This window comes from Bactrocera latifrons, unplaced genomic scaffold (assembly GCF_001853355.1).
Source record: "Bactrocera latifrons isolate USDA-ARS-PBARC rearing strain unplaced genomic scaffold, ASM185335v1 scaffold_325, whole genome shotgun sequence".
In the NCBI taxonomy this organism is placed as follows: domain Eukaryota; kingdom Metazoa; phylum Arthropoda; class Insecta; order Diptera; family Tephritidae; genus Bactrocera; species Bactrocera latifrons.
The window spans coordinates 240,134-263,204 of record NW_017536908.1 but is presented as its reverse complement, the minus strand read 5'-3'; the positions used below and the strand labels follow the sequence as shown (position 1 = coordinate 263,204).

Below are 23,071 nucleotides of genomic sequence, written 5' to 3'. Positions count from 1 at the left end.
GTATTATTCGAAGTGGTGAAAACCAACCATGATTCATGGATTTTCGAACATTACAATCTCTTTTCGGTTTGTACGCCTGACAATAAATGCACGAAACATTATCCACGTGATTTTCTTTCTGAAACCGAAACTAGAAATGATGGATATCCATTCTATCGGCGTAGCTCACCAGACGACAATGGCAAAACATTCAACATTTAACTCATGGATCGTACTATATTCACCACTAATTCACATTCAAAACTCATATTAATGTTGAGTATTGCAGTTTGATGTAATTGATAAAYTACGTTTGTAAGTACGTCACTAAAGGAAGCAACATGGCGGCTATTGGTCTTGAACGAGATGAGATCAGCAAGTATCAAATGATCAAATGGTCGATACGTGAACTGCAATAAAGCGCTTTGTAGGATATTTCATGAACATTTTCCGACCGTTGTGCGTCTCGCAGTTAATTTGGAGAATGGCCAAAGAGTATGTATTTCAACTCAGAGAATATAGTACAGCCAATGAAAACACCGCCAGCAACAAAATTAACTTTTACGAGTTTTTGCTCAACTTTCGTCAGTGACCCGTTTGCGAGAACATTGCTGTATTTGGAAATATCTTGACATACATGGAATGAATCGTCGAAGAAATAGTTATACAGAAAGCAAGGCCAACCAGTAGATTGACATCTAGATGTGTTCTCAACTAATTCCTTAGGACGAATTTATACAATCCACTCGTAAAATGACGATGATTTCTACCTTCGATTAATGTTCGCCGTTCAACTTCATTTGGGTCATTGTGAACTGTGAATGGTACAGTGTGTGCAAGTTTTGGAGAAGTAAGCCAGCAAACAAAAATAACATTGCCAAAGACATTTTACATCGCCTTCGCTAAAAATTGGAAATGGGTCAAATCCGGTTGATACTTCCGGTGGTTTGATATCAATTCCRTTCGCCGKTTAYCAATTCACGAAAGATGAACTCATCACGAATGTTTATCCGAACATTGGCTAAATTATAGTAACTACGATTCCTTAAGTGCACGCGCAATGTTAGCTACCGAAAATACCGATGTTGTTGACTTAAACTGGAGGATTCAAAGTCAAATTCCGCTCTTRCAGTCATACAAATCGATCGATCGTCTTGACAATAAAGAYKATGCCGTGAATTATYCAGTGGAATTTCTAAATTCTTTGTAGAGGCTTGATATGTCACCGTCATTTGCGTCTCAAAGTTGGATCTGTCGTTATTATGTTTCGCAATCTTCATGCATTGAAACTGTGTATTTAATCCGACTGATTGTGACGCACCTATCGAATACAAGTGGTACAAGTCCTTTGAGTTCCATGATTTGCCATTTCAGTTCAAACGTATTCCGCTTCCAGTGAAAATTGCATTTGAGGTGACGATCAACAGGACACAACTTGGTTTGCCAAGTTTGGAAGTGCTATGTTTTTCACACGGTCAGATATACGTGGCGAGCTCACGAGTTTGAAAACCATCTTTTCTGTACACCGAAACAGAAACCAAAAAATGCAAAAAATGTGGTTTATCAAGCAACGTTACATTGAAAAAAAAAATGAAATGATAAATTCATCTTTCTTTTCATTTCAAAACATATAATTTCACGCAGGACAACGGCTGCGAGGTCAGCTAGTTTGTATATAAAGATACTGTTTATGTTTTCTTTTCTGTTGACAATACCATGTTCTTAGACAAAAGAAAATACCGCAAAGACTAAAATACACATGTGTGTAGGCTAACGGTTTTAGAAATAACGGTAAACTAATGTAGTCACATAACAAAACCGCCAAATAAGGTAAATAGTGAATTTTAAACAAATTGTGACAGTTCAAATGTTTTTAATTATAAATTTTCGACTGCATGGGTGTTTTTCGCCGAGTGTATGTGTACATATATACTTAACAGAAATTTGATTCCAATGCAAAACTCAGTTCACCSCTTTTTTTTAATGAAAAATCATATTTTGCTATTAAATTTCACATAGGAATTTAGACTAACAAGATATTTTTCTTAAAAACTTTATGTATGTATACATTTGCTACACTCGTTTACAAAAACGGGCGCATACATGTGTTCACTGGTATATTACATACAATGTGCGTTCCCCTGGTGTCGACTGGTGCGTTAGAATCAGCTWTCTTTATCGATTGCCCAGAGAGAATTTCATGACATTTCATTTATTGGAAGTGAAGTTATTCCGGTTTAAGTGTCAGAGCAAACACTACATTTTGTTTAAAAATTRGTAAAACTTTTACCGAAGCCTTTAAATTGATGAAACAAGTTTATGGCGATGATTGCCCGTAGCAGAGTGCGCGAGTGATTTCAACGTTTTCAAAGCGGTCGTGGGGACATAAATGACGATCAACATGTGGGCCAATCAAAATCCGTGATCACCGTGTGATTTCATCTGAAATCATCATTGAAATTCATGGAAATGGAGTTGAACATCTCAAAACATCGATTTTTCGCATTTTGACCGAACATTTTGACTTACGAAAGGTGTGTGCACGGTTTGTTCCACWCAAATTGACTGACGACCAAAAATTGATCAGAATCCAACATTCGAACGAAAATCACATTATAACCATTAACCACTCCCCGTCTTCACCTGATATGGCACCGTGCGATTTCCTCGTTTTCGGAAAAAAGCATTTGCTAATGAAAATAAAGCGTTCTTTAGACGTAGAGGCCATTCAAAAGGCTTGCACCGGCATACTAGCGGCCATACCGGCCAACGAGCTAAAACACACGTTCGACATGCTTTTGGGCCGTGCAAAAAGCTATATTGAAGCCAAAGGAGACCATTTTGAATAAAAAGCAATAAAAAACGTTAACTTCGGTTGCACCGAAGCTAMATACTCTTYACAGGTCCATTTCTGTARGTAACTATGTGTTCAGATTGTATGGAAGCTATATGCTATAGTAATCCGTTCTGWACAATTTTTTTGGAGATTATATTGTAACCTTAAGCAGTAATCCATGTCAATTTTCGTGAAGATACCACGTCAAATGCGAAAGTTTTYCATACAAGCCCTTGGTTCCGATCATTCGGTTTGCATGGCAGCTATATGCTATAGTAAGCCGATCTGAATAATTCCTTCCGATATTACATTATTTCTAAGAACAATAACTTATACCAAATTTCGTGAAGATACATATATCGTCAAATGAGGAAGTTTCCCATGCAAGCATTTGATTCCGATCATTCAGTGTTTATGGCAGCTATATACTATACATAGTAGTCCGATTTAGAAAATAACCTGTGTCAACTTTTGTGAAAATACATTGTGAAATGTGAAAGTTTTCTATACAAGAACTTGATTCCGATCGTTCAGWWTGTATGACAGCTATATGATATAGTGCTCCGATATCGGCAGTTCCGACAAATGAGCAGCTTCTTGAAAAGAAAATGACGTATGCAAAATTTCAAAACGATATCTTAAAAACTGAGGGACTAGTTCGTATATATACAGACAGACAGACAGACGAACAGACAGACAGACGGACATGGCTAAATCGACTCAGCTCGACATAMTGATCATTTATATATATACTTTATAGGGTCTCCGACCCTGTTCAGGTATAAAAATGATTTTGCCGAAAAAACAATTTGCTCTGCTTTTTTTAAGTCCTGGGGGCCTATTCTGTAACTCGATTCGAAACAAAAATTTACTCGAATTCGRATTTTTTATATTCTATAACTCGATTTTCGGATTTTCGAATAAAATATTCGTTAGCTTTTGAGTTGTAGAAAGCAAAAACGAAATTGTACGTATTTATACTGGCACAGGGTGGTAAAACTTTCGCTTAATTATAAAGTAGATCCGAATCTCGAATAGAATAAATTTACGAATCGAGATCCCCTKTTTACTTTGGAATTCACCTTTTATGCATTTATAGCTTTTGCCAATTATTTACTCTATAACTTTATCTATAATTATATAGCAGGTCAGAAGTAAACAAACAATAATACTTATTAGATAGACAAATATCATAAAACTGATATTATATTCACTTATTTGTATTTTCGTTAGTAAAAGCAATACTTATATTTACGTATGTTCAAAGGTCAACTTGTTCGCTGATACTATAAGACAATTCAAGGATGGTTCAATTYAGGTGCAGCGGAATTTTATATCTCACATTTGGAAAGAGTTAAAAAAAGTTTATTTGACGAAAAGTGAACCAATTGCCACATTTTTGGTATGTTAGTAATTTATACTACTCGTATATGTAGATCACATGGTGCCGTGTACAAACATGAAAAGGAGCTATTAAAAGTTCTAAATTCATTGTGAGCATCGAACAAAAATTTGGATAGAGAAAACATATCCACATAATTTTTAATTTCTGATATATAAACTGATGTATTCCGTGGGGGGTCAACTAGTAATAACATGCATCTGCATATTAGTTAGCACGGGCTTCATATTTTAAGAGCTACCTTTGGTATGCCTCTAAATTTTTGTTCATTTCTAAGATATCCTCACTGTTATTTAAGATTATAATAACGATTTAATCTATAATAGTATAGCCTCAACACGTTTTCAAATTAATATGAACTTCAAAAAAGTTTTTGCTAAAATTTGCATAAAATTCGCTGCACAACAACWACGAATTCCAATGAAAATAATAGATATTTGGCAATATATAAAACAGTTCTGTTTAAAAATAAAATGTTTGGTTATTACTATTTGTGTGTAATATGTATAATAGTATATGTAAAAGTATTTATGATGAATATAGGTTTTCTTACCTTTTCCAAACCCCATTTGTACTGTAAGTGACAGCTCCTTAAATTCTATATCTACTGGCTCACGGGAAGGCAAATTCGAGAATGGTTCATTAGAGTTTTTCTCCTTACTGCCATTAGTACAACCGTTACTTTTATTTGCCACCAATGGCTGTATTTGTGTCTGCTGTTGATCGCTATGTACTTCGCTGCCATTTGGCGCGGAGGCAAAGACGCTTCCGCCATTCCGCCAACCATGTACACTGGTTAATGGCACYGTTGTTGGGCTATAAACAGGAGTTGACCGCTGGTCAACCACCTCAATACCCAGACCCAATGCTGATGCTGGCAATGAGGAAGGTGCGAAAAACTGTTCTCGTGCGGATAACATTTGCTGACTTTTTACTTGAGCTTTGATGTGCGATCGATTATCTTGGTCGTCGACTACGTTCGAACTAAAATAATGGGAAATTGTATTTATTATAATCTTACTTTATTAWAAGAGCTCATATGTAATTGTAAGCTGTGTATATATAMACACACATACATACACACATGTAATCATTCAAAATTATTGATTGCAATGTGATTTTTTTAAGTACAGCATAATCTAGCAATGTGCGTCAATCAGGGTATAACGACTGTACACAAATATGTATGTGAATATTTATGTATTCAATTGCCATTATTATATATAATCATTTCCTTTATTTAGCTCATTCTTTTGTTAAGTAGAACTTAAGCATAATAATGGCGAATTCTTTTAGAACATTTAATCAGTTTACTAGTTCMGTTCCATCAGTACATACASTGGTATCACTATGAAAAAAAATARTAAGACTTTGTTCATAATTTTAAAACTCCTAATTTATTCTTAAAAAATTTTGTGTTATCCATCTCAAAGTAATCCCCCTTAGTCACAATACACTTGTGCCAACTTTKTTTTTCAATCAAACAGTTCTTAAGTAAATTTTCAGAAAATTGGCGATAAACTCACRAAAAATTAATGCAGTATGAGATGATTCATTAGCGTGGTGCAGAAACCTCATCGGYTTATAATTACGAATACCTTGGCGCAATCAACGCATAACACTCAAAAATTATTCCTTATTGTCACCTCGATAATCACAGAAAACTTTCAACATAACCGTGAYTTTTAACCTGCTTTGATGTAGTTTTTTCGCAWTGGCTCACCTTTGCCATGATATTCGGCCGTTTGTAGTCCGTCTATTTCCGGGTAGTATGCATGGATCCCAGACTAGTCGTCAATAATAATACGTTTCATGACATCCTGGTAGTGGGAAAGTATTATTTCACAGACGTTAACGCTACGCTGTTTTTCGAAAAAATTAGTGATTTTTGCCAAATGTAAGATCTCTGACCGTTAATCGTTAGTTCTCAAGTACTAATGTACGTGGTTTGACATGAATTCGTTTTCGACCCTCTCGCGACAAACAATTATCACCGAATACCTTTACCAACGTTCTAAACGTTTCAGCAAATTTCAGATTTTGATTCCGCAGAGTTTAATCGAACTTCTTTAGTGAATAATCACACTTACAGATGTCACTGACGGTCATATCAACCAAGAAAAAAATATTTCATCGAATGGGTTTTCGCGTGAAATTTAAATTAAAAAGTCTTACTATTTTTTGACCACAGTAGTACACATATAAATATTGTGGATAATAAAGTAAATTGGATATATGTAGATCATTACACAGAAATGCAGATAACTTAATTACATTTAAAACATGGGCGGACACAAATAGTTTTTGGAAGATTATTATATTAAATATAGTAGTCTTTATATTTTGGTGGAAARTTTTCATATCGACCTTCTAATATTAAATCCTACTAAATTGAAGGAACACATTATAAACTATAGAGGTGCATAAAAGGTGAAGTGTAGAAGTGTCGAAAAAGAGCGTTTAGAGCTTGCATTCGTCACAGGARTGTGCAGAATATGCGAGTAAAACTATGAATTATGGGGTATAGGTCTACATCGCAGTTCTTCAATATATACAATACAGTAGGTAACTTGTTTTCTTTTGACTTTTGCTTATGCCGCCAATAACACTGCCAGTGATCAAGTTCATATCTGAGCTTCAAACATCGCACGACGTTGTTATTACTCAAAATGCCTTTGAATTTATCTAACAAGAAATCAATAAGATTTTCCATTTCTTTGGTTTTCAAAGCTCATGCTTTTTCTGGAAGCAGCAAACTCAGTTGAAATCCATCAAATACTTCTTTAGAAAAGCGCGTCTTCAAATCTTTGCCGATTGTATCCAACAGAGGAATATTCTTCCCAAGTTCTCACGCACACATTTTCGCGTTTTCTTTGTCGGCCGCAGATTTTTGATTTTTCTTCTGCAACTTTTAGTTCATGCCATTTTTTCGTACCTAAATATATCGAAAATGTTACTCAGCTTATAACGTTTCGATGTTGAAGATAAAAGCTCTGAAAGTATTCGACGCAGTACCCGCCGCGGGAAGCAGAGTAAGAGGAAGACCTCCACTCCGTTTAAAAGACCAGGTGGAGAAGGACCTGGCTTCGCTTGGAATCTCCTTGGGGGGCGGAGAAATAAAATATTGTTAAAGTTCCATCCCAAAAGTTAAAGTTCATTGTAACCTTATATTATCGTTTCGAGTAACTTGCATCTACAACTATATTATTTTGTGGTCTATATTGGTATTAAGTATGCCTGGAAATTTTGGAGAACTGTGTATAATTTTCAATGGTAAATCGTGAAGGATTGTAATTGTATTACAACTTATAAATTGAAATTAAAGAGGTAAGAGAGGTGATGGAATATTTCTATAAACGCAATCTGTATCAGATATTGTTGTAATGTCGTTTAATATACACATACATATAGTACATTTAATATTTGAAAGAAATAATTAAAACTAAGTAAGTAAGGTCTAAGTTCGAGTGTAACCSATCATTTTAAACTAAAGTGTAACAAATGGTATTGAATAATTAATCATCTATTTTACTCGAGCGCTTTCGGTCACTTCAAAAGATCTAAATACGAGTACAATTTACAAATACTGATAATATTCGACAAATTGCAGTGTTGCTAGGTAGTGACTTTTATAGGCTTGATAACAAAAGAAGGTATGTATAATGTTCACGACATCCATAAATTTTTATATTTCCATTATACTATAAAACTTTTCAATTTTCAGAATATTAAAATGGCTGCAAAGAAAAGTGCAGAGGTTAAATTATAACCTTGAAATCATAATTGGCATTAAACAGACTTTACTTCTGAATGAATTGCACATATTTTAGGCACATTTTAAATTTTTAGAAATTAAAAATTACTTTTGCTATATTTTTGATTTTTTTTTAATAAATATCGGCTTCCCCGATTGGAATCTTAACTTTAAAATTTATTCCTGAGGTTTTAACAAAAACAATTTTTGGCAAGTAAAAATTTATTTGATTAAATAACAAGAAAGCAAATATACATTAAAGCTCTCAGAAGGCTAACTAAAGATTTACTTACAATATTATTTTAAAACTTTTAAAAAACTTAGACTATTGAAATGTGCAAAAGATAATTTTTCGAAATTTCTCACTAGGTTTGGCCCTAAAGGATATTTGTTTCAAAAGACAACGTAACGAAAATTCGCAATTACTACAACACAGAACCAAACATCTTCTTCAACTCAACATTCTTCCTTACGGCTACTGAAATAATTCTCACAAGTTATTCGATTAATCTCTTCAACTACATACATATGTATTTAGTTCTATTATGTTACTTAGTTTTAACCGCTGATTAAAAGAGAGTTTCATTAATCATTAAAGGTAGTTAAGAGTGCAAAACCTACGGGCTCAGTTAAAGCTAGATACGATATTTTGAAATAGGAAAAATATTGAAGCCCAGAAATAAGTAAGCTGTTTACAGTTCTTTTTCAATTACCTTTAGCTTACCACTTACTTCTCTCATAAAAATGTCCCGATAAAATTTAATAATTACTATACACTACTCCTAAGGTGCTTAAGGTGCTTCATATCACTGTAACTTGATTCTGATGATTTCCGCCGTCCACTTTAATTTTAAATTCCGAATAAGCAATGAAACCATATGCCTGCTTTATTTGTATTCAGAAGTCATCACTTGAAAAAAGGTGAAGTGATATGATCGTATTATCAAAAACAATAATGTTATTTTCTTTAAATTTCTATAAATATAGTGAATGACTGCGGCTTGAACAGTTCTATACACAATACATATACACAATAAATAGCTTTGAAATTTCGGTGATAATGTGTATTAGGGTGCATTAACTTTCTACACCCTTTTTAAGGTTAGTGACCGACTGCTTATTCGGCATATTACGTTCCGTTTTAGTATGAAATAAGAGAAAAAACAAAAATGCTTATATGTAAATATGATAATACAGGCAATTTGTCCATGTAATTAAATGACTCTATATATGGCAGTAGTATTTACTACTATCAGCAAAAATAGTAAGACTTTTTCATAATTTGAAAATTCCCCCCAGTATATGTATTTGTGACAACCTTTTTTTAATCCTCGAAACACTTGTTAAACTCAATTTCCAGAATAGCATTCAATGCGCGTAGAGCAATGTCTTCAATTGACTCAAAACGTTTTCGCCGGAGCGACCGTTMGAGTTTGCTGAATATTTTGAAGTCACAGAGAGCTAAATCGCTGATTTCGGTAAGATATTGACTTACGAAGAATCAATGCAATATGCATTATCGTGGTGCAAAAATGAAGAGTTATCGAACAATAATTCCGGGCTCGTTTTACGAATTTGTTCGCGCCAACGACGCATAACACTCAAATAGTATTAATTGTTGACAGTTTGTGAAAAAAATTGTCAACATTTCCTTGATTTTTGGCCTGCTTTTGCGTAGTTCTTTGGGCTATGGTCCAGTTTTGTCACGATATTCGGCAAAACGTCCTTTTACTTTTCTTAGGGCCAAATAATTTTTCAAAATGGATTCAATGATCCAATGATTAATGACATTCCAACGATGCCAGTAAGATTTCTTACCATTAATCGTCGTTTCTTACGCACTAATGTCTTTATATTATTTGATGTTGACGGCCATCTTGTACGTGATTCGTCATCAACGTGCTCTCGTCCCTCCTTGAATAATTTGTACAAATCAAAATCACTTGGTCGCAACAAACAATTATCAGCGAACGCATATTCCAACATTCTGAACGTTTCGGCACCAAAAATTTAATGGAATTTCTTTATTGAATAACATCAGTCATGGTAAAAGTCGCCGAATGCACTTTATGTACTTCGGAAACACAAGCGTTTAATAAACACTTATGATTGTTTTGAAGTAACTGTCATGCCAATCTAGAAAAAAAAAACACTTCGAAAAATGGATTTTTGCGCGAAATTTCAATTGAAAAGTCTTACTATGAAAATTTAAAGATGTGAAAGAGCTAGATTAAGTAAGCCGATCCTCAATGGAAGACCACGAAGGATCGCACTACCAGCTAATAACTGTGGTGTTTGCAGAAATCTTATTTACCCCAAAAATTAGTTGATACGGCTAATGTTAATTTCAGTGTTTAGTATGATCCGCAAGATCAAGTAGGTTAACCTTATGTCCCACACTCTCTTAGGCCGGTTCTTCTTGTTGAAAAACACATATCGAGCTCACGCGAGGTCCATATGTATATAGATCCAGCTCGAAAACAAGGAGGACAAAAAGGACAGATAAATAGAAACGAGAATGTGTATTCTTGTGATATCAAGGGATGTGCTTTAAAGTTAAAGTGCAACAGTTTGTGATCAAATAATACGCACACAATATTTAACAGTCTTCACATACATTTCGTTACTTTCAAGGAAGTAATTTATTTTTGTAGAAATTTTACTCATACGCATTAATCATTGAATTTTAATCAGAAATTGCATTCCACTTTTCATAGCAAATAATCGTATAGTAGATCTGTATTAATCTGAGCAACCTCGTCAKTGATAATCAACAACATATACGTAAATTACTTCAATTATATTGAATATAAATAACCAGCTTATAAGTCTTTTATTTGTGTTTTGAAATAATTGTAAATATTATTGCCAACTAGTAGTGTTACAGTCAATTGTTAAATAGTTTGTAGTCTAAAGGTTATTTGTTACATCGATTACGAACACTTGCGTAGAAACATACTTGTATGTAAGTATATATTAAGTAAGTATAATTTAAACAAAGCTGAGGGAAAAATTCGCTTTTAATGTGCCAAGAGGTCTGTCGAGTATTTGAGGTCCCCTGATTATAAATTTGATCTCAAAAATGTTCGATCACTTACAGCAAATTTTATCATTTTTAAAAATGGTGGTGATTTGATCCTTACATCACTTTACTACAGACCAAAACATCTTACTTTTAAAAAAAATTTTATTTTCGTTTTACACAATCCAGAATTAACAAGAAACAGCTCTTCTAACATCATAGTAGATAGATTCCAATATTGTGCTTATAAAATGTATGAAAACAAACCTCATTGGTAAATTGTCGAACTTATCTCTTAATTTAATGTAACGTATATGACAAAGTACGAGGAGTTTCAAAGACATCACAAAGAGACAGGGGAGCAGGGGAGTACTAAGTTCCAGTGGAACTCAAAATTTTTACAATTTGTAATAATCAAAGTCGGGGAAATAATTTTAGTGGTTTGAAAATCCTTTACCTTTTGAACGTCAGGTATTAGTTCTAGGAGAAGGTCTGAATTAATTGCATTAATTTTTGGCATTACTCAGAGGTAGCATCACGACACATTATCAGATACAAATGCTATCTGAGTTTTATTGAGACAGCTCAGATGTTGACTAATATCCTGAAAAGTGAAAAGATTAATATTTTTATATTGTTTTCAATTGGCTGTATTTATGATACATATTAAGAATATTTCAATAAAATTGTTTTCAAAACACAGAAAAGTCTACATATTTTCAACAAAAAAGTAAGAAAAATATTTAAAATCTGATTCGGCAAAATAAAATACCGATCTTATAAAATGGTATGACTAATTACAAAACTCAAATTTGACGCGCTCCCCRTATGACATGATTCAAACAAAAGTTAACTTATACATCAGCTAGGGTAAAAATGAGCTAAACTAAGATAATGCGAGCATAATAAATATAAGGAATTTAACTTGAATATTCGTCGGTTAGTTATTGAATGGTATGTATGCACTACATACATATAATATATAACATCATAATCGTAGTACCCCGTTAAACGAATATACTTGTAGCATATACTTGTACATACGGTTTCTTTAGTATAACAAAGTATCACTAAATAATTATRGCTCTACATATGTATGTATGATAATAGAGCTCTCATAAAAATTGTACATTCTCATATACTTATATATATGTATGTACGTTTGTGTATATAAATATGTCGTTTGTTTTGTATTTTGTTTAATTACAAGACGTACAAAGAATTAGATTTGGACATTGGACTATTATTTAACTTAGAAAATATGTTATCAGACGTTAAATGTACGTACAGATGTATATGTATGTATGTACAGGGTTTGTCCGGAACCATTCGTTAAAATTCTTTAAAATAAACTCCTTCTGCGTCGATTCGGCATAATTTCGATTCGGAATAATTTTGAGAGCCGAGGTGCTTCTGCTTGGATCCCCTTTCTCGGTTTTTTCAGGCAAGGAAACAGAAAAAGTCCGGGACCGATGTCGTGGTGCAACTTCCAATCGGCTGTGATATCTTGTCGGACCCGATTGACCCTTCGTTTGAGTCTCTTGAGGATTCCACGTAAAACTTGGCGTTGACGGTTTGTCTAGGGCGAACAAATTTATGGCGAACGATGCCTTTGATGTAAAAAAAGACAATGAGCATCGATTTCCCTTCGGATTTTCTCATTCATCAGCGACCTCTTCCCGGCCATCCAAGAAGGCCTGGTGACACCGAAACACACCACTTCTTGGTAAAGCAACATCTGGGTAAGCCTGCTTGATCATATCAAACGTTTCTGTCGCAGATTTACCGAGTTTCACACAGAATGTAATCGCGTACCTCTGTTCTAATGAACGCAGAAACGTTGCGGGAAAATGTTTGTCCTGACTCTCCAGATGCTCGGAGACAATTCACTAGCCGTCCTCAACCGAATCCAGTCGGTGCGCGCACAGTCGTGGCGGAAGAAAATCAATCCTATTACTCTCCGGACAAATCCTGTACATATGTATAAGTACAAATTAAAGTGAGTAAATGCAATCATTAACAAGTAAGGAAGAGTTAAATTCGGGCCATTTCATACTCCTCCAACCTCCCAGAATTAAGTCCGGGAAAATACCTGCAGCTAGCGATTAGGGCTTCAAGATAAAAAAATACTTTATTGCGAATTTATTTCTTAAATATACATAGATTGAATAAGTTCGACATTTTTATTTTTATTTGTTTTTTCGTCACTTTTTTAGTTCATAAACTTTAGTCATGGTTTTTCTCAAAACTACTTTTTCAAGTCCGTGTTCACTGTCATTTCAAAATTACTTGACGGATTCATATCAAACCATGTACACATTTTTGGGTGTTTGAGGGTGTTTTCCACCCACAAAATGGCAAAATTTTTAGTGAAAATTAACAGTTTACACTTTAAATTATCGCCAAATATTTTTAAATAAAAAAAAATATCAGAACGTTGGGGGGAAGATTTGATTATAATTTTCTTGGTTTTTTTTATTTTCGGATGACTTCCAGCCGAGTTATAGTGAACACATTCTGGACTAAGCTCTCTTACCRGCTTATTCTTCAATACTTCTACATAAAAAAATTAACCTACATACATGGTCCAAAGTGTGCTYAATAATATAAAAAAAGTACGATTAAAATTACTCAATCCATATTTAAAAAATAAATTCGCAAACAAGTTTTTTTTTCCTTGAAAGCCTAACTCGTCCCTTCAGCTGCATAAGGTTTGCTAGTTATATGGGGTCTAGAAAAAGTTTTTACCGACTTTTATTAAGATAACTGAAATGTTTGCCGGTATATGTATGTACAGGGTGGCTGATGAAAGCCGCTACCAAAAAAAAAATTACATAACTTTTTTTCTATTTAATGAATCTGATTAATTTTTTTTTTATTTTGCAGATTGACTTTTACATTTAACAAAAATGGATAACTGGGACACTGAAACAAGAATTTGGGTTGTCCGCCGCTATCACGCACTGGAGTCCATAGTTTAGGATCAAAGAGAGTATAGGCGCACGTTTGACTTCAATCCTCCGAGCCGATGGGCCATAATGAGACTTGTAAACAATTTTGCCGAGCATGGSATAGTCAACAGAAGACCTTACCATCGAAACCCTTCAGTTCGAACGGAGGAAACAATCGCTGCTGTAGCTGCTGCCATACAAAACAATCCACGTGTKTCGACAAGAAGCTTATCTGCTCAAATGGTTGTAAGCAGACAGTCAATTATGCACAAAGATTTGGACTTATTCCCATATAAAATTCAAATGGCCAACAAACTGAACGGTGCAGACTTTTCGATTCGCTTGGAATTTTGCCAGAAGATGCTTCAAATAGTGGAAGAGGGTGGAAACATGTTCAACTGTCTTTTCATGTCTGACGAGACCCATTTCGATTTAAACGGCAACATAACCAATCAATATTTTCGAATATGGGGTGCTCCAACCCACAGATACTCCATGAGACGGAATTGCATCCACTTCGTGTCACAGTGTGGTGTGCAGTTTCATCACGGTGCATTGTCGAGCCCTACTTCTTCGAGGAAAACGGTCASACCGTTACGGTTACTGGAGACCGTTACTTGAGCATGTTGAGAGAGTTTTTCTATCCAGAATTACGCCGAATGAGAATTTCTTTCAACTCTGTGTGGTTTCATCAAGATAGAACATAGCCCAACATGTTATGAGAGAATTGCGACGAAAATTTCCCATAAGCTGATTTCCAGAAACTCCATATTCCGTTGGCCACCCAGGTCGCCTGACCTTACTGCACCTGACTTTTTCTTGTGGGGTTATTGCAAACAGGAAGTCTACAAAGCAAAACCAACAAATTTGATACCGCACATGCATCAACGAGCAGGTCGGCATTTAAATTCCATTATTTTTAAAACTAATTAAGCTATATTTAAAAAAAATGAATGAGCTTTAACATGAATAAAAGAAAAATGAATTCCATACACTGAAAAAAAAAATTATTTCAGTTTCTTAAAGTAGCAAAATTCATCAGCCACCCTGTATGTATACGGGATTAAGTCACCCGGGATTAAGTCACCCGGAGTACTTCTATTGACATACAGGCATATTATTATCAGAAAAGRGATTCTCTTCACATTTATGTACATACATAAATATATATGAGATATAGATTGACCGATATATAAAATTATATGTCTCTGACGCATTTATTTACAAATACATACATATATTTATCGCAATTTTAGTATTTAGGTGTCACAAACACCCTTTGAGTGGATAAAACTATTATACATGGTAGCATGTTACAGGAGTATTGTAATAAATTACCGCTTTACTGGGTCAAAAAAAATTAAAGTCTTATAATTAAACAAAACTTTTACGCAAACACGATTTGGTCATAAACTCCCACACTTGTATACTGTTATTGTTTACAAGTACACACACATGTACATGTACATACATATATACATAAATATAACTACACACTTAGGCACGTGGTCGAATGAAACTCAGAGCTTGAACACTTATATCGAAAAAACTTTTCATGTTGTATACAACTTTGAGAACGGCGTTGAAGAGCTAGACTTTATAATTGGTTGCAAACGAAAAATAGCATGATCAATTTTAGCATACCGTATCTTAGAGTGTTTATAAGTAAACATATTATCGTGATCCATAAGAATATGAAACTTGACTCATTGCAATATATTGGTTGTGCTCAATTTAGGTTATTTAAACCAAACATTTAAGTTTACTCAATTTGCAATACTTAACAATGATGGAACAGGAGAAAATATTAATTGTATATTGTATGTGCATACATACTTATGTATGTACATACATATATGTTTTTTGAAATATTTCACTAATTTGCTCCTAGTAAATCTTATAAAAAACTCTTTTCACACTTTCGCTTTACTTCATATCGCATTTATCAGCCAATATGTGGGCTATTTTATTAAAAGTAAGTGGATGTGTTTATCTAATAAAGGTGCATCTTTGTACCTAATCGGATAAATATGTACCCTAATGAAAGCAAAAACGCATTTTATTCTGTTAATAGCCCAAAAAAGCACCCCTATMTACCTCATATCTACTATAAAATTTTAAAATATTATTATATGTAGATTATTGCCGAATATATGTGAACTTAGTATACGGATCACTGTATATACATAGGTACCATTACTCACATTATGTAAGTATATTGATTTTCGTTATTCTAACAAATCTTGATCAAGTCATATGTCTGTATGTATGTATACTCGTATTCATAAAATTGCTTGACAATAAGTTCTCAAGTAGACTTCAGCAGCGTAAAAATTAATGAAATCTTTCTCTACCCCCAATACATATGTACATATCTATAGCCTATTAATAATTTCCTATTAGGACCTGACAAAATGTGTAAATAAAAATCCAAATAAAAAAAAAGATAAACAAACAAGTTTTCTTAAAATTTCTATGGTTTACCGCTGTATAAGTATGTATAATAAAATTGGTGTATGCTTTGATCTAAACCCTACATGAGTTCACGTTTTCAGATCAACTTATTATATTAAATCTAGCTTCTTCAGTTGAGTTTATATCACATATTACTCATTTAGGTATAATTTTATTATATAAATATTCATATATATTTTTTCGACTCGAGGTAAAAAAAAAAAATTAATAAAATAGCGTCAGTACAGGACCTTCACCCTAAGTTAAGAAGATACCAAATTTCATTGTTATCCATACACGATTTCGTCGAATAATGAATGCTTAACTCTTTTCTTATAGCATAATGTTTTGCAAACACTTGTATATGTACATATATTATACTGAAGATCTTTCAGAAGTATMAGTATAATTTGTTAATGTATTAAATGTTCGGCTACACCCGAACAGAGCACTTCTTTACTTGTTTAATTTCAATTATCATACGTATAAAGCTGCATACATAATGTACATATGTAAATATTTAACCGTATGTGCGTATTAGTCATTATATTTCCCTGTAGGGAAAGCAGTTCATTCATGAGGATATTGATATTTATTTATCATACAAAACAATATTAGTATACACACAAATTATTTATTTATCACGTCTTCTATTCGCAGACCTTGGAAATTGACTATTCGAACAACATCTGGTGTGTGCAATATATATGTATGTTATACAACAAATAAAGAAAAAGATAAATCCTAAGAGCATAGTTCGATCATAGGTAAAAGAATTGTAGTAAATCGAAAACATCTGGAAATCGTTTTTTTAGTGTTTTATAATAGCATTTTGATAATGTTTATTGCTACTTATGTGCTGTAACTTTGCATTCACTAATGAGAGACTTATAAAATAAAATTGAATTTTTGCCGTAAACAATTATTACCTTGAGCAATTGTGCAATTTTACCAGCAGGGTATTATTTCTTCGGCTGTGTAATCATAGTGCTAAAGTCCGAATTCTTATCAAATTATACATTTTCAATTTGAAATGTTAAATAAGTTGCCCGTGCATGTTAGTAAAATAAATAAATATATATGTACATATGTATATCCATATCATATCGAAAACTTTTAAAGTGAGATACTTAAGCTCTACATTAAAATACGAAACTCTAATTTAGTATTATGAAGAGGCATTTGTGGTTAGAAAATATAAAAAAAAGTAATAAGTGTAGTATATTGTAAATATATTAAGAAAAACTAGAGATATTTTACCTCCTCTGAATATGTCAGATTTGGTCAAAGCGGATGATCAACCCACCCACTCTAGATATAACGGTTATGTTAAAAAATAACGTTTGAAAATTAAGCAAATATTTCATTTTGCTTTTGATACCATTGATGTAGCAATATTAGCTGATTAAAAATCATGTGCTACAGCTCTCGCATGTGTAGCTAATTAGCTCTGCTCTACTACCGCTCCCAATTTTTTTCTACCGCTACGCCAGAGCAGAGCACATCATTTCATTTTAGGCTATTGCTACAGCTATAGTTTTTACCTAAAAAAAAATCTCCGACCAGAGCAGAGAACATACTTTTACATTGTTATGCTATGGCTCCCGACAAAGTGAGACCGGTAGCTACATATACATAGCATAACGATCGTTCTAGAAATTTTGCTGCCATGGAGTAGTAAATGAAAACCCTGTCAAGAACAATTAAAAGTGCGATAGCTCACTAAATAAATGCGTGAAAAGCGGTCAAGATGCTACGGAAAGGATTTATAGGAGTCGGTGTTAAAATCAGACAATGGTATGTCACCGCTCACCTTTAACAGCTTGACCAATTTCATCTAACTTCCTACATAACAATATACTGATATTCCTATATTTCGGTATAAAAATGGGTGAATTCGGACACTCCCCGGCTACTTGTATATAACAAAATGAATATTCTTTCATTGAACAGCATGCAAGTAAAGCACAAATGAACATATTGGCATAAGCTTTGCAAAAATATAGTATAAAGGTAAACAATTTTTCGTCTTGTTTACTATAAGGTCAATAACCTTTCAAGCTCCCACATTTTGAGAATGTGGAACCAGTGCTCATCGGACAATCTGTACTCAATATAATAATAAATTCTTTTGCAACGATTTTTATAGCATTAAATTGTGCCAATATCTGAAAAAATGCCTACGGCTTTCATCTTTAACCTTCCTATACCCGCGCCAAATGTTTTAACACCTATACCCGCGCACGGTGTGACAGACCGTGACTTTGACTCCTCTTACCTGGTTAATTTTCTATAAAACCGTTTATATTTTTTTTTATTTTATAGGAAATATAGGATGTAATAAAACAAAAAATAGCAATTGTTAACATAAATTATTTATTACTTTAATGATTATCAGTCTTTCCAAAACAGCCTAAAAAAAAATATTTACGAAAAACTGTTTCGTCGGTCTCACAGACATTTGCGCGGGTATAGGAAGGTTAAAGATTGCAAGAGTATAAAATGTTTCTAGCCTTTCCTTTTTTGTCGGAAAATCGACCCAGCGAAAACTATGCATGCAGATATAACTCAGAATTTCTATCTTTTTCCGTAAAGTAAGAGCTAATGTATGTATGTCCTTCTATTATATCCTTCTATATATTTTTATAATAGAATAGAAGGATTGTCTATTATTCTATTGTGTTTAAAAAAACCGAATTAGTTCATAAATTAAAATTTCAGAAATGCACCGACCCGAAATAAGACAGATTCCATCATTCAAATAGAACGAGTAAACAAATTTACAAAAATTACTATTCCATGGTAGTGAAAAATTCATTTCCTTAAAATCTCTCTCAATGTAGCAACCCAGAAATTCAAAACACCTTTGACAATGCGAAAAGGAGCTGCTTTTATGACGTGATGTCTGAATTTGGTATCCCCACAAAACTAATATGGCTATATAAGCTGACGTTGAGCAACACCAAAAGATCCGTCAAGATCGGGAAGGACCTTTCGGAGCCGTTCGATACCAAACGAGGTTTCAGACAAGGTGACTCTCTTTCGTGTGACTTCTTCAACCTACTTCTGGAGAAAATAATTCGAGCTGCATAACGAGAAGGTATAATATTCTATAAGAGTGTATAGCTGCTGGCGTGTGCTGATGGTATTGATCTCATTTGCCTTAACAACCGCGCCGTTAGTACTGCTTTCTCCAGAATGGATAAGGCAGCGAAGCAAATGCGTCTGGTGATGAACGAGGGCGAGACGAAATATCTCCTGTCATCAAACAAACAGTCGTCGCACTTGGRACTAGGCATCCAAGTCACTGTCGACAGTCATAACTTCGAAGTTGTAGATAATTTCGTCTATTTTGGAACCAGCATCAACAGCAACAATAATGTCAGCCTGGAAATCCAACGCAGAATAACTCTTGCCAACAGGTGCTACTTCGGACTAAGTATGCAATTGACAAGTAAAGTCCGGAGATCATCGCATTCGATGGATCGATGAGCTGTATAAGATATATAACGACATTGACATAGTTCAGCGAATTAAAAGACAGCGGMTACGCTGGCTAGGTCATGTTGTCCGAATGGACGAAGACACTTCAGCCCTGAAAGTATTCGACGCAGGAGGAAGACCTCCGCTCCGTAAGAARGACCTGACTTCGCTTGGGATCTCCAATTTGCGCCACCTTGCGAAAAGAAGAAACGAGTGGCGCGCTGTTGTTAACTCGGCTGTAACGCRTAAACAGTTTYTACGCCAGTAAATAAGAAGAAGAAGCAACCCAGAATTTGTTTTTTTATAAACAGTTCGGAATCCACTACACTGAGCTTCAAAATAGCATGAAATAAGCTGTCACATATTCATAGAGAAATTGACTAAAATACYAGTTAAGGTGTATGATATAAAGGAAAACAATTATTTATAATTTTAGAATGGGAATAAAAAGGAAGGCGGAACACCAGAATAAACGAACACATATGTACATAYATGCTTAAACAAATGTTTTTTTTTTACAAATGAAAAAAATTAAATGTCATGCAACTGTGTTATATTTTTCTATGAGACTTCCAGCATCATTTTTCACGTGCGGAGAAATGTTTAACTCTGCAATTGAGACCTTAACTCAGCCGATTTTTACTGTACTCCTTAATTTTTCTATACAGCAGAGAAAATAATCAATAACAYATATAGACCGGATTAAAATTTCTTCTCAAAGCTCATAAAAACACAATGTGGTGATTTGCATAACATGCTATGAATATGTAAATATTTGGCATAGTATACTCAATAATTTCTAATTTACAATTTTTTCCATAAAAACCTCTAATATTGAACGAAGGTGTCTAGCTAAGCATAGACAAACAACTTTTGCCTCTTTCTATAYATATTATATAWSTRWATGTAWRTWWWWKWTAKRTATRTATAYATATGTATGTATAAAATATGCATATGAATAGCCAATTAGCATTTACAAAAAAAGAAGTAAATACTATTTAATTCTTTTCTTTAAGTTTGATAAAAGACACACCGAGTGGTAAAGTGTTTTGAAGTCAATACTATATTTAATTTAAATAAATTTTAATTGAAAATGTGTACCTCTATGTAATTTAAAATTTACTATTTGAATTAAAGTCGGTTTTGCTCTCTAGGAATATATTTTTACTCCATTTAAAGCCAGACTCTTTATTCGCGAATAAATAAACAAAGTGTACTACAGCAAATCAGCTGCTTTTTGTTTACATTAGAATTTGTATTAAAAAAAACTACATAACAGAAATATAAAAAACAATAGATTTCGCTAATTTCGAAATCATTGAAAACGTAAAACCGAGAATTTCTGTAGATATTTATCCGTTGATGAGTGAGTTGTGAAAATTTAAAAAATAGGGCATTTGTAAGAATTTATGTGATAAAATTGCTTATATTTACATCTGTATTTTAAGGCAACAAATGCGGATTGAACTCAAGGTATTTTTTCTTGTGTACAAAATTGTGTACTTTTGGAAACACAAAGAAACGATAGCAATTGGAATCAAATTGACTCAAAACAAACTAAACCCCAGTTAAATCGCGAAACTTAATCTTATATACATAAATATATGTATATGTATGTACATATAAATAAAGAATTCAAGTGTCTTAAGCAAACACAAATATGCGAAAAGCAAACGAAACATTCACGAATTTTATCGAGCAGTTAGGTGAGATTGAAGCACGTAACACCTGTGGTGGGAAAGTATATATAAATACTTTATTTGAAACAAGTTATAGTAAAATTKTTGTTTGTTATACAAATATAAAAATAAAAGAACTGCGATGAAACTATCTTCTTTCTTAAACACGCACAAGTATATACTTATGTACTACATTCACAAATAAGCAACGGTCAAACAAGTCGAGTCGCTCACAGACAAACTGTCTTGTTTTTGCATTTATTAACAACAAATACACAGTCGACCAGCACCGTAGCTGAAACAATTGCTATTTAAGCTTAAGTGCTGCTGCAGTCACGTCAGCTAGTCTTGTGCAACAGTTGCAAAAACTGGATTTACTATGCTCCTTCGCTTTCAGATCTTATTATCTTAAAGATTCTTATAGTAAATATATGAAACCAGTTTCTATAGAAAGCAAGAAGCCCAATACTTTTGTGTCTAAATAGGATGCCGAACAAAACAATCTTCACAATTGTTGCTGAAATATTTAAGTAATTGAATGTGTCAATATGTGCTCATACACATGTTTGAATGGCAATGTCAAAAAAAAAGAAGTCATTCAGAAGCAATAGAAAATACTTTTTTTCGAGCTTTTTATAACACAAAATTTCACTTTCCGCTTTATCTTTTATTTATTACGAACTCACTCACATTTAAACAGAGGCTCTCAAATTTCTTTTTTTATTATTTAATTTGATTCAGTTTATTTAAAATTCACGTTTCCGATCGCGTATAAATTAGTCAGCGTATTTGTTTGTAGTCCTTATTAAAAAGTGTGTAGCGAGCAGAAGCACAAATACTCAACCACTCCGATCGAGCGTAGTTAACACTTTGGCTATTCTTGTCGAACCAAAACAGTATTGAAGCACAAAGCAGCTTAGCTAACAATCGGTTGGTTGGCTGTCCAGCAAGTGTGAACAAGTTAGAAGCAATATATAGCAGCAGCAGTAACTGTTTGGAGGGTGGTGGAACGGATGAATAACAGTAATAACAACTGATCGGCAAAAGCAATCAGAATTATTGTAGCAGCAAAAAGGTGCTGCGCTTCGTTACGCTTTTAAGCGTTTCCCAAGCACATATTCATTCAAATGCTTATGTACATACATATGTATATGCTACATTTAAACTTTCGTGTTGTTATCAGCTGATAGCAAATGCTCATCGCACTCATGTGAGTGGTGGTGTACATGTTTAAGACGCGGGGGTGATCCATAGCGAACGATCGTTGATCAACAATTGTTAACAGTAACAGTATTGATAACAACAATAAATAAAATGTCAATTAGTTAGCTATGAATATATAACTATGTACATACATATTCTTGTAAATAAATACATACATATGTATGTGAGTGCATAGGCTGGCAAGTCGAGAGTCCAATATTATCGAAATTTTTATTATCAAATGCTTTGTTTTCTTTGTGTTGTCGGTCTCAACAGTTTATTACTTCATTTACATATATTCATACTTA

At 33.6% G+C, this 23,071-nt stretch overlaps 1 protein-coding gene across 2 annotated transcripts in view; it reads right to left on the bottom strand.

Annotated features, from left to right (window-relative positions):
- LOC108971124 (ATP-binding cassette sub-family G member 4) overlaps positions 1-22,581 on the bottom strand; it is a 41,284-nt gene extending 18,703 nt beyond the window's left edge. Inside the window, exons 1-3 of one of the 2 annotated variants that reach the window (XM_018936969.1) lie at positions 22,251-22,581; positions 11,451-11,597; positions 4,771-5,201 (exon numbers count right to left, since the gene is read on the bottom strand). In XM_018936969.1, coding sequence (XP_018792514.1) covers positions 4,771-5,137 — 367 coding nt within the window. In that variant the 5' untranslated portion in view covers positions 5,138-5,201; positions 11,451-11,597; positions 22,251-22,581. Of the gene's footprint in view, positions 1-4,770; positions 5,202-5,940; positions 6,030-11,450; positions 11,598-22,250 lie in introns of those variants that run through there. The other variant, XM_018936970.1, reaches the window with a different exon arrangement.
- Positions 22,582-23,071: the final 490 nt, after the last annotated feature.